The sequence below is a fragment of the Cheilinus undulatus genome, linkage group 6, assembly GCF_018320785.1.
Source record: "Cheilinus undulatus linkage group 6, ASM1832078v1, whole genome shotgun sequence".
NCBI lineage: Eukaryota > Metazoa > Chordata > Actinopteri > Labriformes > Labridae > Cheilinus > Cheilinus undulatus.
Window position 1 is genome coordinate 39444684 of NC_054870.1, and position 15316 is coordinate 39459999.

Below are 15316 nucleotides of genomic sequence, written 5' to 3' on the forward strand. Positions count from 1 at the left end.
TTGCTAAGACAAAAACTTTGGATTTCACTTTACAGGGTCTTTAATGAATGAACAGAGAAAAAACGCTTAAGTTCTTAAAACACACTAGTTTAAGGAATGAGTATGAAAAAAGAAAATGACTTTAGCTGATGTAGGTCTTTTGGTCCAGCCAAAAACTATAAAACCTTTTCATTAGTGTTGGGGGACGCCGGGTGGGCTGGAGCCTATCCCAGCTGTCATTGGGCGAGAGGCGGGGTACATCCTGGACTGCTCGCCAGTCAAACACAGGGCTGACATATAGAATAAATGATAAATGTTGAAATAAAAATGTTTAAAGATGAGACATAAATGTCTAAAAATAAAGTTTGAATTATTGTTATCTTTTATCACATGGGTGAGGGTCCACGGAACAAATTATATTCTCTTAGGGGAGGCTCACTCTCCCACACTTTGAAAACCCCTGATTTTAGGGAACTTATATAATATTTTTTCATAAGGTGAAATTTATTTGCTACTTTTATACAGCAGTATGAAATCACTCTATTTTGTTAGCAAGAAATACAATTTGTTTATTTCATACTGTTCTTGGAATATTCGGCTTTCTTCATAAAACATTTAAATTTTATCTGATGTATTCTGATTTCTACTGTTCCAATAAATAACCTTAACTTGTTAATCTATGCGTTTTCCTTTTGGTTATTTTTTTTAAAACTCTCTCTTTCTCAGAGTCTGAGATGGGGGTGGGATAATCATTAATTCGTTGTAATCGAGGAAAAAAATTCAATTCATTGTGATTTAGATTTTTTTTCATAATAGTGCAGCCCTACCTTTTGTATATAAGGCAAATATTTAGAGCCAAAACAGGCTGATGTTTACATTTATTTGTTGTAAATATCAAAAGACACTTTCATATCTGCAAATATAATAATAAACTTTTTAAGCTTACATCTGTTGATACTAATATCATGCAGATGATATAATGCATTCCTAGTTATTTGATGAAAACAAAGAGTGGCTGTAGCATCATGATCAAAAGCTTGGTAAACAATTTGGCTCCTTGCAAATTTTTTAACCAAATGAGCTGAGTAGAGGAAGTACAGTGAGCAAAAACATACTGACAGCGAACAATATCACCATTAAAATTTCTATAACTGAGACTGTGTGCTTTAAACCAACAAAATACTCTCTTCTGCTGTGGACTGTACCACCACCACGAAGTTCTTAGATTCTCTTTAAGTTTGTTAATTGAGTGTTTGGTTATTGGAAGGGGTGCTGATTCAAGTCTGTAGTTCAAGTCAGTTCCCTTCTTTGCAAGTCTTAGCACAGAATTAAGTCACCAGTGCAACACAGAGCCCATGATGTAGTGGAATGTTGGCTTCACTTTAGTAAAACAGAGCGCAGAGATGCATTGTCCATATGAATGTAGTCAGTAGTTTGATAAACAAACATACTTTTTCAGCAGAGGCTCAGCTTCTCTCTCCCAAGCAAAGGTGCCGTCGCAGATGCTAACAGCGGTGGCTTAAAAAAAAAAAAATTACAGAAAAATTAACAGAGTTGAAGCATAAAAGATAAACTTAAGTAGAAAATAATGATGAATAAACTCCACACTTTAGAACAGTGGTTCCCAACCTTTTTTACATAGGCCCAAGACAAAACTGGAAAAATTTAACATCAATTTTATTTGTTTTCATTGACAAAATCCCACTGTAATAGGCTTATATATACTTCTTGTCAAATGATTAGGGTCACTCTTAAAAATGATGAGGATCTGTTCATTTTAGAGAAAAAAACCCCCAAAATTCTCAAGTATAACATGTCATACATTTATGGGAAAAAAACTATTTTGAACTTTAAAAGTCACAAATTTAACTTAACTAAAACTTAGAATGTTTGAAATTAGAAAGTTTAAAATAGCTGGTAGTGCTGAAGAAAGTTATACCAGGAAAAAGCTGTTGTTCTTGCTGAGGTCTTGCAGTTGAGAGCATAATCAAATGATACTGATGATGATTACGTTGACTAAGCAACAAGGAAATACTTGAAGTTTTAGCCCAAAATCGCAACATTATCATTATCATCTGGACTAAGGGGACATATCTGTAAATTATCCAACTACTGTTTTCACATTTGTTTCCCCCAGGGGTGCTGGGACACAAGGTAGGGAGCCACTGGTTTATAAAAAGTACAAGTGTAAGTGGTGATTGAGAACATACCAAAATTGGAGTCATGGTGAACAATGTCGCTTTCAAGATCATCCCCTCCCAGAAACTTCTCCAGACGCTTCTTGGACACTGTGGTCTGAAGTATAAGAGACAGGTTAGTGGACTGGGTGCAGGTTTGACAGCTGCTAATACACCATATGGTGTTATTTTACCTGCACGATGGCGGCGATAAGCATGGGCAGCATGGCCAGGGGAAAACGGAGGATGTTAAATAGGGAGATGGAAGTGAAAGCTTTCTCAGCTGTCAACACGTTATCTGAACTCACACCCACAAACACTGCAAATGTGGCAAGAGAAACCTGGCAGAGTGACAGAAAAGAACATTTTATGAGATGTTCTTGAACTTGCTGTCTCTTTTCTGTTTTTCACAGCTTCCTCCTGGAACTCACCAGCGCTGGAGCACAGCTGAAGACAAATGTGGAGACAGACGTCAGGTAGGCAAACTTCCTCATGACCTTCAGCTCTTCCCCCCTAATGGATTCCACCTGAGTTTGGAAAGAGGGCTCCCATGCATACAGCTTCAGAATCTGGTAGGAGGCAAAAGTTGACGGGGGGGGGGGGCATTGTGGAAATTTACAAAAAGGGAAGGGTGGGTGAACAAAGGGAAAGCATTAAACCTTATGTTGTTAGTGTCAATAAACCCCAGGTAGAGGATGCAGCATAATAGAAAGCACTCTGTGCCAACATTTCCAACCTTCCTGAGGCAAAGCCTTTTCATCCAAGAAAGAATTTGATCCATTAGTGTACTTACTTGTGTAAAAAGCATGGATGGTCATTTAACAACACTTGGTGACCCAAAGAAATATCCAAAGGAGTGCTCACCTTGATCCCATTTAGTATTTCATTCATGATTTTCAGTCTCTTGTCTTTGTACTTCATGTTTTCTATCTGAAAAGAAATTATGTAAATTAGCAAGGCTTTATAGCTCACATTAGTAATTCATGGTCATTAGATAACAGAAAAAAAACAGGAAACACTATAATGGAGCCATATAGATGTGCTATTATTAGCATCAAGATTTCTTTACATCAAATCTTCTCAAAGCTGTTAAAAGCTATGGGTCTAAATGGAAGCAAAGATGGTACAAAATATTCCTGCCAGCCAAACTTGTCAATGCACTGAGACAAAAAGCTTCAGAAGAAAAACAGGCTCATATGACCCTCTTTCATCTACACCAACATTTAATTCTCTTCTACTTCTAATTGCTTTCTTTTCTTGAATTCCACACTTTAAATCTGTGGTACCTGAGAACACGCTCACTTTAAAGAAATGTTGATGTAGCATTTAAGTGATCTCTTTACTGACAATGCAAACTTCTAAGTTCATTTCTCTATCATATTAGAGAGACTGTTACTGAAGTCTTCTCTGGCCATGCATGTGTCATTACATTCCTATGTGGTTGTTATTCATAGAAGATGTCTGATTTCTCGTCTCTGTCTTCCATTTGTTGTGATTAGTGTTGAACCGTAAATACAAAACCACGTTATCAAATTAGGTGTGGTTTTTATCACTTTGCATTTATCATTTCTTAACCAGTCACAAAGCATTATGCCTTTTCTTTAATTAAAGAAACATTTAAGGTTTTTTTTTTGCATGAGACCAATGTATTGGATGGTCTACGTATGTTGAGACACTTGGCTGTTACTTCTAAGCTTCTGACTGATTTCTTTCTCAGTTAAGTGTACGTATTTATTTAAATGTTTGTCTACCTATACTAAACCCTTTGGTAATGACTTTTATAAGATGTTTATGTTACATACAATGCATTCAAGAAGTATTCAGACCCCTTTCACTGTTTTTAATTTTATGTTGAGCCTAGAGTAAAAAAAAAAAAAATCATCATAAATCTACACTTAGTACCCCGTCATGACAAAGTTTTTGGATTTTTTTTTTTTTTTTTTTTAAATTAGATTAAAAATAAAAATCTGAAACTGTTTACAAAAACAGCTCAGTTGCCAGTAACAATCCTGTCTCTGAGCTCTGTGGGCAGTTCTTTGACCTCATGTCTTGGTTTTCGCTATGATATGCAGCTGTGAGGCCTCCTACAGAGAGGTTTGTGCCTTTCCAAATCATGTCCAATCAATTGAATTTATCACAGATGGACATCAGTCAAAGTGTGGAAACATCTCAGCAAAGATCAAGGAAACTGAGCTAAATTTCAGGTGTTTTGCAAAGGGTCTGAGTACTTATGCCAACATTTTTAATAGTCTTAAAATTCTAAAATTATGCTTTCACTTTTTCATGAAGGGTTGCTGTGTGTAAATTAATAATGATGTAATAAATTTTTTTTTTTCGACTGCAGCATCAGGCTGCAACATAACAAAATGAATAAAGTGAATGGTGTCTGAATACTTTCTGAATAAACTGAGTATGTGTCAAATTGTGGCTACATATTTGCCCCTTAGGCTGCCTTGGGTTGACAAACCCTCAATGACAGTATCACCTTAAAATACATACCATGTTTTGTACTTCCCCCCAAAATTACTAACATTTCATTACCTGAAGTGCAGGTTCTATTTCACTTTGTTTAAGTTTTAATGCCATTAATGTTAATGTGTACACCAAATGTCAGATGTATTTGCTGACTGACTCAAAGAAAGAAAACATTTATCCCACACTAGATGACAGAGTGTTGATACTGTTTCTAGAAATACTGAAGACACTGTTCCTTTGGTGTTGTCTTTGTGCTAGATTCATATTCGCTATATTTTCCTTTTTATACTGATGTAGACCCGTGTGTCTGGAATAAAGAAAAAACACAGAGTATAGTAAAGTTATTATTATCAGTTAACATATCAAAGGTGCTGTAGGTGTACAGAGCATTAACTCAGATTAAGAAATAAAACCTTTGGATCATCCTTGGACTAAACAGAAGATTATTTTGGAATAATATTAATAGTAATAATAATAATAATAATAATGATATCTGGAATTTATATAGCGCCTTTCAAGAAACCCAAGGATGCTTTACAAGAACACATAAGACATGGACAAACTATGTAAGGGGTAGGATGAGTGTAAGGGCTGGTTTAGTGAAGACTATAGGCTGTGGTGTACAGGTGGTGCTTGAGACGTTTTTTGTAAATGTTCAACACCTGTCATGTGTGCATACGTCACCCACTGTTTCAGCTTACCTGGAGCTTTCTGGCCTTGTTGGCTAGCAGACCGTTAATAGGCACCATCAGGATCATGACTGCCAGTCCTGCCAGCACTGAGGGTCCCAACTCAAACCACAGGAAAACTATAGATAAGATGATCTGCAGAGGACAGGACCACAGCAGGTGGATGAAGTTGGTCACATCGTTGAAGCGCTGGGCGTCTGCTGACATCAGGTTCACCGTTTCACCAACTGTTGACTCCTTGCGTGCGTCATTTGACACCACTAATGCCTTGAAGAAAAAATGAAGACAAGTTTGTAAGAGAAAGGGGAATGGAAAAGAAGCAAATGTGGATTAATTGGTGGGGATTATTTTTTTCTTCACAAAAATATATATATAGAAATGCTTTTTTTTTTTTTTGCTTTTCACCAAAGACCCCATTAATGAATACAATACCTTAAAGTGTAATTGATTAGATATGGATCATTGGATTGGTTCAGTTACTGTGAAAAAATATGTGGGCTGTGGATAGAGTGTCTGAGAGAACCATGAATCTAAAAAACTCACAGGCTAGATGTATGACAGAAGCTTTTAGCACAATGATGTATACCTGCTGTGAGACATTTACATGCAGATTTAAGTGGCCCGTATAGCTGACAAGTGGAATAAGGGAATGAAAAATGTAAATTAAAAAAAAAGTTCAATTCTAAACTGGCATACACAAAGCTATTATTATGTAAACAACCATGATGAAACTTACTGGATGCAATGCAGTGTGCGCAGGCAGAAGGTTACACTTCTGACTCTTAAAGCAACAAAAGGAGTGCCTCAGTGGTCAGTCCTGGGGCCACTTCTTTTCATGCATTGTATGATAACATTGATCAGTACGTGTCTAATGCAAAATTTCATTTTCATCTGTCAACATTTGCCCCAGACCAAGCCCTTCCCCAGCTACAACTGGCTCTTGACACAGTTCAACATTTTTTCCTTCAGAACTTGTTTTAAACACAGACAAAACAAAAGCCATGCTATTTTCAAATGCCAAGACTAAGTCACTAAACTCTTCCTCAGTCATCAATTCCCTGAAACCGGGGTTTTATTTCAGGATCAAACCCTGCCTTTCTTTTGAGTCTGGTTGCTGCCACTTTTATGTCTTTGCTGGATTATGACAATGTATTATGCATGCACACCTCGTTGCAGCGATTACATGTTTTAGACACTGTTAATCACTCATTTTAAAGCCCTCACCCATCACTAATTGTTTAATAAGCTTGTTGGATAGTTGTCTTTGTCCTCACAAAGACTAAAACACTAACATTCTTATTTACCAGTATATTTGTTTTTTACCTTTTATTTGGCACATAAACAAACTTGCAACAATAAGGAGATGCTTTCCACATACTAAACTCGGTGGTCTTTTCATCTTCTTTACCTCTTTATTTAGTCCATTCCTGTAACTATTAAATCAGCCCCGTTTAAAGGCAAATCCAAAGACACACACATGTACCAGGTTACTCTAGGTCTACTTTCTTCCTATTGTCTGCCAGAGGAGCCCTGGAACTTAATTGCTCTCCGGATCTTTTTGCACCGTCTGTTCCCAGGGTTGGAAAAAAAGGCATTTAAATTTGCTGCTCCCTTTGAACAAATGACAAAAAGACCTGAAATTAATGGCATGGACTCAGTAGCTGCTTTTCAGAGAATGCTGAATGACTTGGAGGACATAGTGTTTTTAGATGTTCTACCTGACTCATACCCTTTATGACCGTAGCTAAATTGATGAGAAGTATTTATTTATTCATCCTATTGTTTCATTTTTCTTGATATTGGCTGCTTATTGTCTGTCAGTAATCACATCAGGGAAACATCACCTGCAGAACATGATGTGCACAGCATCGTTTTTTCTTAGTATAGGAATAAAAAATAACTGTGCATGTTCATTGCTGAAGCCATGCAGCACTTTCATGTTTTCATCTCAATTAATTCAAGTACATTACAGACTTCATTTATCCATAGCGAATGCACCGCACTAAACACTGTTAACAGGGGGGTAGTTCACAAATTACCAGAGGTCCCTAGGTACTTATCCCATGCGAATCAGGCAAAAGTTGAAAACTACGTTCATGCTTTTAATTTTGCATTAGATTAATTATCAAAACATCCATGTGTTCTTGTTCTTTACCTTCTTATACACAGCAGCCATTATGGCAGTGCGGACCTTCATCCCTAGAACAAAGCAGCGCTGGAAATACTGCTGCAAGAACAATGACTGCAGAATAGCCACTACAAGCAGCAGAACTGCATACAGATATCCCTCCCAGGTGTACCTGGCTTTGTCCTGAGTGAAGGAGATCATCAACCTAGGAAAAGAAAAAGTAACCTCATTGTCCAGATCAACATGCTGTGTAATAGTTGATTTTCAAACCATTTTACACACAACAATCCTTTTATGTCCTACTTAATTTCCATCATACTTTACTATACCCCTTCCCCTCTCGGACCCCAGTGAAATCAACTCCTGTTAAACTGAAGTTAGAGATAAGTAGTGAATGGTTCACAAGGCAGTATAACCCTATCTTATAAGATTTTATGAGAAGCTAAACTAACTTTACAGTCTGTTTACAAACCTTAGGGAAAAATTAAGTAGTAAAAGCACCCAATGAGGGTGCACAAAATCATAAAAATGGCCTCAAATGATGTCACTTGGCATAGAGCTGCTTGATGCCCACAATAACAAATGCTGGCTTTGAGTTTATCGACCCTGAGTTAATGATTGCAGTGATTGCTGACTGGGTCAAATAGCCAACAGCAATAAAACCAAAAACTGCCTCATGGACAGTAAGACAGAGTGATTTTATACAACAACTTTTACAGAAATATTTATGAGGGGCAGTGAGTTATATGATTTACACAACTTTAAGACTGGCTAATTTGCTGCTTAGAAGATGACACCTCTTGTGAATCTATTATTAGTGCATATGAAGTGAAATCGTACTCACTTTAAGAGTTGAGGACTGGCAAAAGCCAACACGTCCTGCAGCAGTTTGAAGAAGGCAGATTCAATCAGAATCCATTTGAATGTCTTGTATATGGTGGTAATAAGCCATGAATTGGGATAGTTATTGTCCTCCTTTTTCTTGTCCTTTTTCTTCTTTTTTCCATCTTCTGTCTTTCCTTTTACCTCCTGCAGAAAAATAAAGTTTGAACATTGCCAGCACTTAAAGGCATTAAATAGGACCACACATTACATCAGTGGCTGACCCAGGCCAAATACAGCACTTCTGTAAAAACATTTGGAGTGATGTTCTGTACTTGTTTTTTTCTGCACACTCTTACCATCATCAGCACATCCTGACTCACGCCTTTCCCCAGTCCATTTTGAAAGTTCTCTTCCTGGGCTTTGTATTTGTTGTTTGCTGGTTTCTTCTTCAGCTTGTGCTGGTATCGGACTCGAGCTGCTCCCAGCTCTGACTTCATGAAATGCTGGAAGCGCTCGCTGAGATATGCGGTGCTGTCTTTCTCACTGAGCTCCCACATATCCTCCTGAACCAAGGGGCGCTTGTAGCCCTTCACCACCATGCTGGGGAGGGAAGGGAGAAGTTCGAAGTTCAAGCAAAAAATGTATGTAGGTGCGCTGAATTTTTATTTACCTGTTAAACCAGTTGAAAGTAATTCTGCTCAAAAACGGTGCCCCTGCCTCTGGATTCTGAGGATAAAAATAACAAAACACAAGCAGATGATTTACACTATTAGCCAACTCAGGTAATGGAGGTTTAGTAAGTGTTATTTCCTTCATTATTATGAATCTAGCATTATCCAAAACAAAAATATAACAAAGGTGCTTAGGTACTGTACCCTTTTTACAATCTCCTCAGCTTCAGGTGGAATATCAGCCACAATAGAGAGGATAAATGCAACCAGCTCCAGCCCAAAGGTAATGTTGAAAAGGCAAAAACGTGGGAGATCCTTGATTGTACCCTAATGGTCAAAGATGGAAAATGGAAAGAGTTTCAAGAGCGAGGGAGACGCAGTCAGGAACTGTGCAGATCATGGTACATAAGGACATACTAAACTGAAGAGCTATTATTAAAACTATTATGTCTGAGACACTGTGTGTTCCTGCTTAATACTTCCCTCCAAAATTAACATTATGGCTCATACCAGCTTAAGTGCCTCGCGTAAGAGGGTCTGAAAAGGAAAGATGTCACACAGAACAAGGAGAAGCCAGAAGAGGAAGAGGGTCGCGGAGTCTACCGCTCCTTCCCGCCGTCTTACTCCTTCCTGGCATAACAGCACAAGTATCTAAGAGAGACAACACACCAAACAATTTAATAAACATGACATGTTTCCAGTCTTACCTCCAGGGCTAATAATTTGAAAAATTCTTTAAATCAAAACTGCAATATTTACCCATGTGACAGCAAAAAGGACAGGGTTAGCGTAGTATACACCAGCATTTTTCTCAGGTGTAGATTTGTCTGAGTTTGGACCAAAGTCTTCTCCTAATGTAACTGCCAAGGATGCTATGGCCGTCAAGAATAATAGACAGACCACAAACTGAGGGGAGAAAACACAGACATACCCAGATACATCACATTTATCCATGTCACTTAGGGGCAAAGATGTGCTCATATGTTTTTGCATTGATCCAGGTTGTAAAATGAGTAGATGGAATTTGACAAAACATAACATTTATGAGCTTCTAGATTGATAAGCAATATTTTGAAGGTTAAAAAGGGGACAGGATGCCATATTCAAGACAAAGTATCATATTTAATAATAGATGAGGTCGTTAGCACACAACTGGCATGAGCATTCAGCCTCAGTTGTTAACTGCCATCAAAAGCCAGCTTCCACTTCTGAAAGAATACAGAACTCAAGCCAGGCATCAGAAGATTTTGTGGTCCACATATAGAAAATACATTACAGTAACCATGTGAAAAAACTCAAATCAAAATAAAAGCCCCTCCTCACTGGCTTGATATCTATTTATGAAGCTGGCTGAATCACCAAAACTTAGGGAGAGGAAAATCTGATGTGGAATTTCAAAATAAAAGCCACGTGTAATATTACAGATGTATATATATTTCAGCAATATGTAACTAAAAATACCAACAGCTCCCTGTTACAACAGACTCATTTCAGTTTGGAGGGAATAATGACACAATATCAAGACAATCTGATGTGGATTTTCAAAATAAAAGCTATCAGACATAAGTCAAAGTCTGAGTCTGTAGTAACAAGGAGTTTATTTGTGAAATTCAATTAAAAAAATTAGCCAGATTTGTCCTAAATTTGACATCATCCATAGCTCCAACATCTGAGTCTGAGGTAAATGGAATGGAGTATTACATGAATGGTGGCTGGATTTAGCATCATTAGCTTTAGCTACGGCTAGTATAGCTGTGCTAACTCTTAAAAAAACATGACTTAAATACACAAGCCAGTGTAGCTATAGCTAATGTAGCTGCTTAGAGAAAGTGTCTACATGGCTGCTTTGAAAGTTCAGCTTTATCTACATATGCAACATCTGCTGCATTATATTGGTTTTTATGGAGGATGAGCTTTTTTCCTGTAAGCAGACTGTTTGCTAGGTTTTATTCAACTGTAATCAGGTTTTGTTGGTTGAGTTTTTAAGTTGTGGGATCCTAACCCTTGCGTTAACTCTTATCCTAACCCTAAATAGAAGTTTTAAAGTATATTTCCACTCTGGCAGAGAGGGTATCTCACATGAGCAAGATGCTCCATCAGAGATGTTTTACAGCCAGATCCATCTGGATAGTCTGGATAGTGTGTCAATTACATTGTGGGGTTGTTAACTATCAATCCAAACTGGAATGAGTCTGTGGTAAGAGGGGCCTTTTTTAATCAAATTATGCCAAACATATAGGGAATTTGTAATGTTGCAGATGACTACTATTTTGAAATTCAGCATCAGATTTTCCTGTCGCTGGGTTCTAGTAACTCGGTATCAACTTCATGAATAAATGTCAAGCCAGGAAGTAGGGGCTTTTATTTTGATTTCAGCTGCTTCACGTCGTTACCGTAATGTCTTTTCTACACGTGCACAACAAAATGTGGTGGCTGGCTTGACTATAGTTTCAGAGGCTGGCCTTACAGTAATTCTTAGCCTGAGTGGCCAAATGATAACACTAATGTAACAATAGTATCAATACAGTTATTTCTAAATTATAAGAACATCAAGATTTACAAAGTGCTTTGGAAAACGTGCAGTTCTCAGCAATACAACAACACACGTTACCGTTAGAAAGCATTAAAATTCCTGGTTAACAGTTGGATAGCGGAGTTAGCTTGGAAGAGGTTACTTATTTCATCAGCTTCAGCTCTTTTAATCAGTTTCCAAACGTAACTGTTAACTATGTTAAAGGCTAACCTCTTGTTTTATACCTTTTCTTATCCACCGGCTGAAAAAAGCTGTTTGTCTTCCTGTCGTGTGCATTACCTGTTTGCAGAAGTAGAGCTTGGAAAAGTGTCTCGTTTTCGCCTTCGTCCTGCGGCACAGAGACACCAGGTGCCGCGGGGCACAGAGCCAGAGAAAGCCCAGTGGGATCCAGACCAACACTGTCTGTTCCACACATACCGGCAGGTCGGGGTCTTCTCTATCCAGATATGAGGCATTCTGGTGCACACACTCACAAGTTAATACATTTTACACATGCATAACCTTCCAGTAAATTACACAGTACACTCATTCAAAATCCTCCTAATCTCACAAAAAGGTGCACAAACACACTCCCGCATGTGCATCCCACAAGGGGACATCATGAGGACACACCAGACCTCGCTGATTAGAAATTTAATTAACAGTGACTCATATATGATAAAACCCTAGGGCCCTGCTTACAGCCGCGTTTTCAGTGGCATGAGCGTTGTGGATTTCCAGAGAAGACAGTCCTTGAGATATGAGTGCAAATAGATTGACATGAACTGTCGAGAGAGATGTTGAATATTGAGGATAAGACATGGCAGGTCAAGACTGCTGTTTGATTGAAAAGTAGCAACTTCTGATCACTTGGAGATTTTAATATTTTCACCTCCCCAACCTGCCTTAAGGACAAGTCTTGATCGATGGTCCAGTCTCAATTCTCAAATCAGGCACAAATATGCCGAGCAGGGTTTTTACTTGGACAACATTTGATACGCTTTTCAAATAATCAGAAATAATTGAATATACATATTAAAATACAGTTTAATTTGATGCACAAAGGAAGCACATTGGCCTGATAGAGAAGCAACATGAGATTTAAGAGAATTGTTGCTTGAAATGTGTAAAAAAAATGCAGACACATTTATTCCAACTCCTACAATTTATGCATGCTCTTGTGTTTTTGGATTTCTTTCTTTTTTTACTAATAATGGAGTTATAGCTCATAATGTTATGCAGTCACTGGATGTGTCTGGTCATGTCCTACCTAAGAATCACATGTTCACTGAGCTTATTGTGTACAAGGGTTAACACAAAACAGCAAGAACACACACAACATGCTATTCCTTTTAACACATTTTTTAGTCTCACATTTTTCTGCCCTCAGTTTCAGCATATGTCCTCTAAATGTGCAACAAATGAGCACTTATTGTCACATAGCGAAGCTGAGAAAGAATGGACAAATGTAGGTCTTGAATTCATGCAGCATAGCCTTGCCATAGACACTTGTAGTTATAGTGACACTGTCATAGCCATTTTCTAACAGCAGCTAACCTTGCAAAGCAGATGGATCTGTGTTTTTCACTGGCGATGTGTGAAACGAATCCATCTGGCATGTCAGGTTACACAAAAGCATCTTCCATTTTCTGACAACAAATTTTTGTTTTTTTTAGATAGGGATTGCTTCTATAGATTGTGATGTCAATCCAATGGTATTTCAAAATGAGACTTGCTTCTTAAAGTTAATGAGCATGCCTGTGTGTCAAAAGTTGTTAGTTATTTCATGATTTTATTCATTTGGGCCCAGTCGTGATAAAGACATCTGGATTTGGCAACCAATTGTATACCTTATCCAGTGTACTTTTACCTCAATTGCTAACAGAATTACTGGACTGGATCAAGCCAATCTGGATAGAGACTACTAAGGAAAGTCAACCTGAATTACAAGTGCTTTAAAGTGGACTTCACCTTTCATATAATATCTCCTGTAATATTGTCTGAATCCAGCCTCCTACCAGGATCAGGAAATCCACTTTGGTCCATTTTTAGCACAACTGAAATACCAAAGAAATACTGAAATACATCAACCCGATCCATTTACAGACTATTAAGGAAGGATTTGACAGTCCTTACAGGTGTTATCCAAATTGAAGCCAGGACCAGATTGGATAATGTCTTGCATGATTACCGAATCAGTTTTTCCCTTCTAAACTTCCCCATTTGAAGATTAAATCCTATCTGATATCTTTAATCCCATTGGACTACTTTATAAAAACTTGGCCCTAGGATACAAAAACTGCCAACCATGGTCAACAGAAGACTCAAATGCAACTACATCTCTTTGACATCTTTGTTTCTCACCGACTTAAACACAGGCTGTAAACTTACCCAGAAGATGGACCCACAGTACTCCTCCAGAGGTGCAGCACACATGGTCCGCTGTGGCTGCTTCAGTCACCCTTACGGTGATATGACAACAACTCTTAAACTCTTCTTCTCTGCTTCTGTAGTGGACTTGAATGCTCCAACTCTCCCCAGTCTACTCAGACAATTGCAGGATGTAACTCCCAGAGACTTTGAGCCACGAGGCTTCTAAACAGAAACCATATCTCCCACCCACTTTGTGCAATAAAAACACGTCAGAATGACAAAGATGTACTAAAATGGAGTCAAAAATAGTACTCTTAATGCTTGAGTCCTTATTTAGGCAGAGGATTTTAAGTTGTCTTCTAGCAGTCCTCAGAGTTTCGGTTCATATCTGCCTAAAAAAAACCAAACAAAAAAAAAACCCCTGCTGTCTTCCTGATGTTCAACTGAGAAATCTCAGTAACTGCAGTCAAAGTCATTCAGAAAACCAGCCTCGCACCAGCCCACAGACATTCCCCAGCGCTCACATGTGTCTAAAGTTCAACTTTTCAAACAGATGCCCTCATCAAAGAGAGAAAAAAGAGAAGACAGAATGACTTGCTGTTTTTTTCCCATGTTAGTCGGACAGCCCACTCAAAAAAGGGAATGTGTTAAGGGAAGGGGAGGGAGTGGGCTCATTAGACCCCTTTTCCTGTTTGGTTCCCCACTTCTGCTCTGCATGCAGTCTGCCTCTCTGGACAGAGACGCACTTTGGAGCTCACGCCACATTAGATTAGTGTCAGGCTTTCAAACAGGGTCCATAATGTAGGGTTATTTGAAAAAATTGCAGAATATTTGTAAGCAGAAAGCTGGAGTTGGGTTGGAGGTGGAACAAAGCTGCTTGGCTCTTTTCCTCTTCATCTGTTTCCCATTGTTTACATGTAGAGGGCTGGAAGGGCTAAAATATTCTCTGTTTACATGAGGCTCAAAACAAAGAGACTAAAGAACGACTAAGGATAAGACTAAAGATAAGATCACTTCACTTGAAGTACTCGGTTAATACGTGAGCAAAATCCTCAGTAACAAAGCGCTGTTTGTTAATGAAGTTGAAGTTAGGCTACTCTCTGAAAAAGACACTCCTGAGGTAAATTACTTCCAGATTCTTGTTCAGAACAAACTTTAAAAAGAAGACAGATAGCTGCTTGTGTAATTGTGATCATCAGAGGGAAGAAAACTTCTAACATTTTAGTGAATGCTACCCAGACTCATCAGATTCCCCAAGTCCAGACAGTGTAAACAGCAGAGATCTGACTGGTTGTATTAACACTTACTTGAACTGTGTAACAGTTCAATTAATACTCAGCATGACAAAGACTGATTAGTCGTACTTAAAAGTGATAGATTAACATTACTGCACACACACCCATTACAATGAAATGGGTGATAAGTCTTGCACTGACTTTGATGGATCCAGAACTGATTACTCATGCTGCAGGAAGGTTAATCATTAC

General features: G+C 38.2%; 1 protein-coding gene across 1 annotated transcript in view; it reads right to left on the reverse strand.

Annotated features, from left to right (window-relative positions):
• The window catches only part of abcc2 (ATP-binding cassette, sub-family C (CFTR/MRP), member 2), a 47147-nt gene extending 32698 nt beyond the window's left edge, over positions 1–14449 (reverse strand). The window contains exons 1-15 of the mRNA XM_041789092.1: positions 13848–14449; positions 11757–11933; positions 9704–9850; positions 9455–9595; positions 9149–9271; positions 8944–8999; positions 8630–8873; positions 8293–8477; positions 7476–7653; positions 5333–5587; positions 3021–3086; positions 2588–2725; positions 2351–2497; positions 2190–2274; positions 1431–1497 (exon numbers count right to left, since the gene is read on the reverse strand). Coding sequence (XP_041645026.1) covers positions 1431–1497; positions 2190–2274; positions 2351–2497; positions 2588–2725; positions 3021–3086; positions 5333–5587; positions 7476–7653; positions 8293–8477; positions 8630–8873; positions 8944–8999; positions 9149–9271; positions 9455–9595; positions 9704–9850; positions 11757–11933; positions 13848–13892 — 2054 coding nt within the window. The 5' untranslated portion in view covers positions 13893–14449. The remainder of the gene's footprint in view (positions 1–1430; positions 1498–2189; positions 2275–2350; positions 2498–2587; positions 2726–3020; positions 3087–5332; positions 5588–7475; positions 7654–8292; positions 8478–8629; positions 8874–8943; positions 9000–9148; positions 9272–9454; positions 9596–9703; positions 9851–11756; positions 11934–13847) is intronic.
• Between the last annotated feature and the right edge of the window lie 867 nt (positions 14450–15316).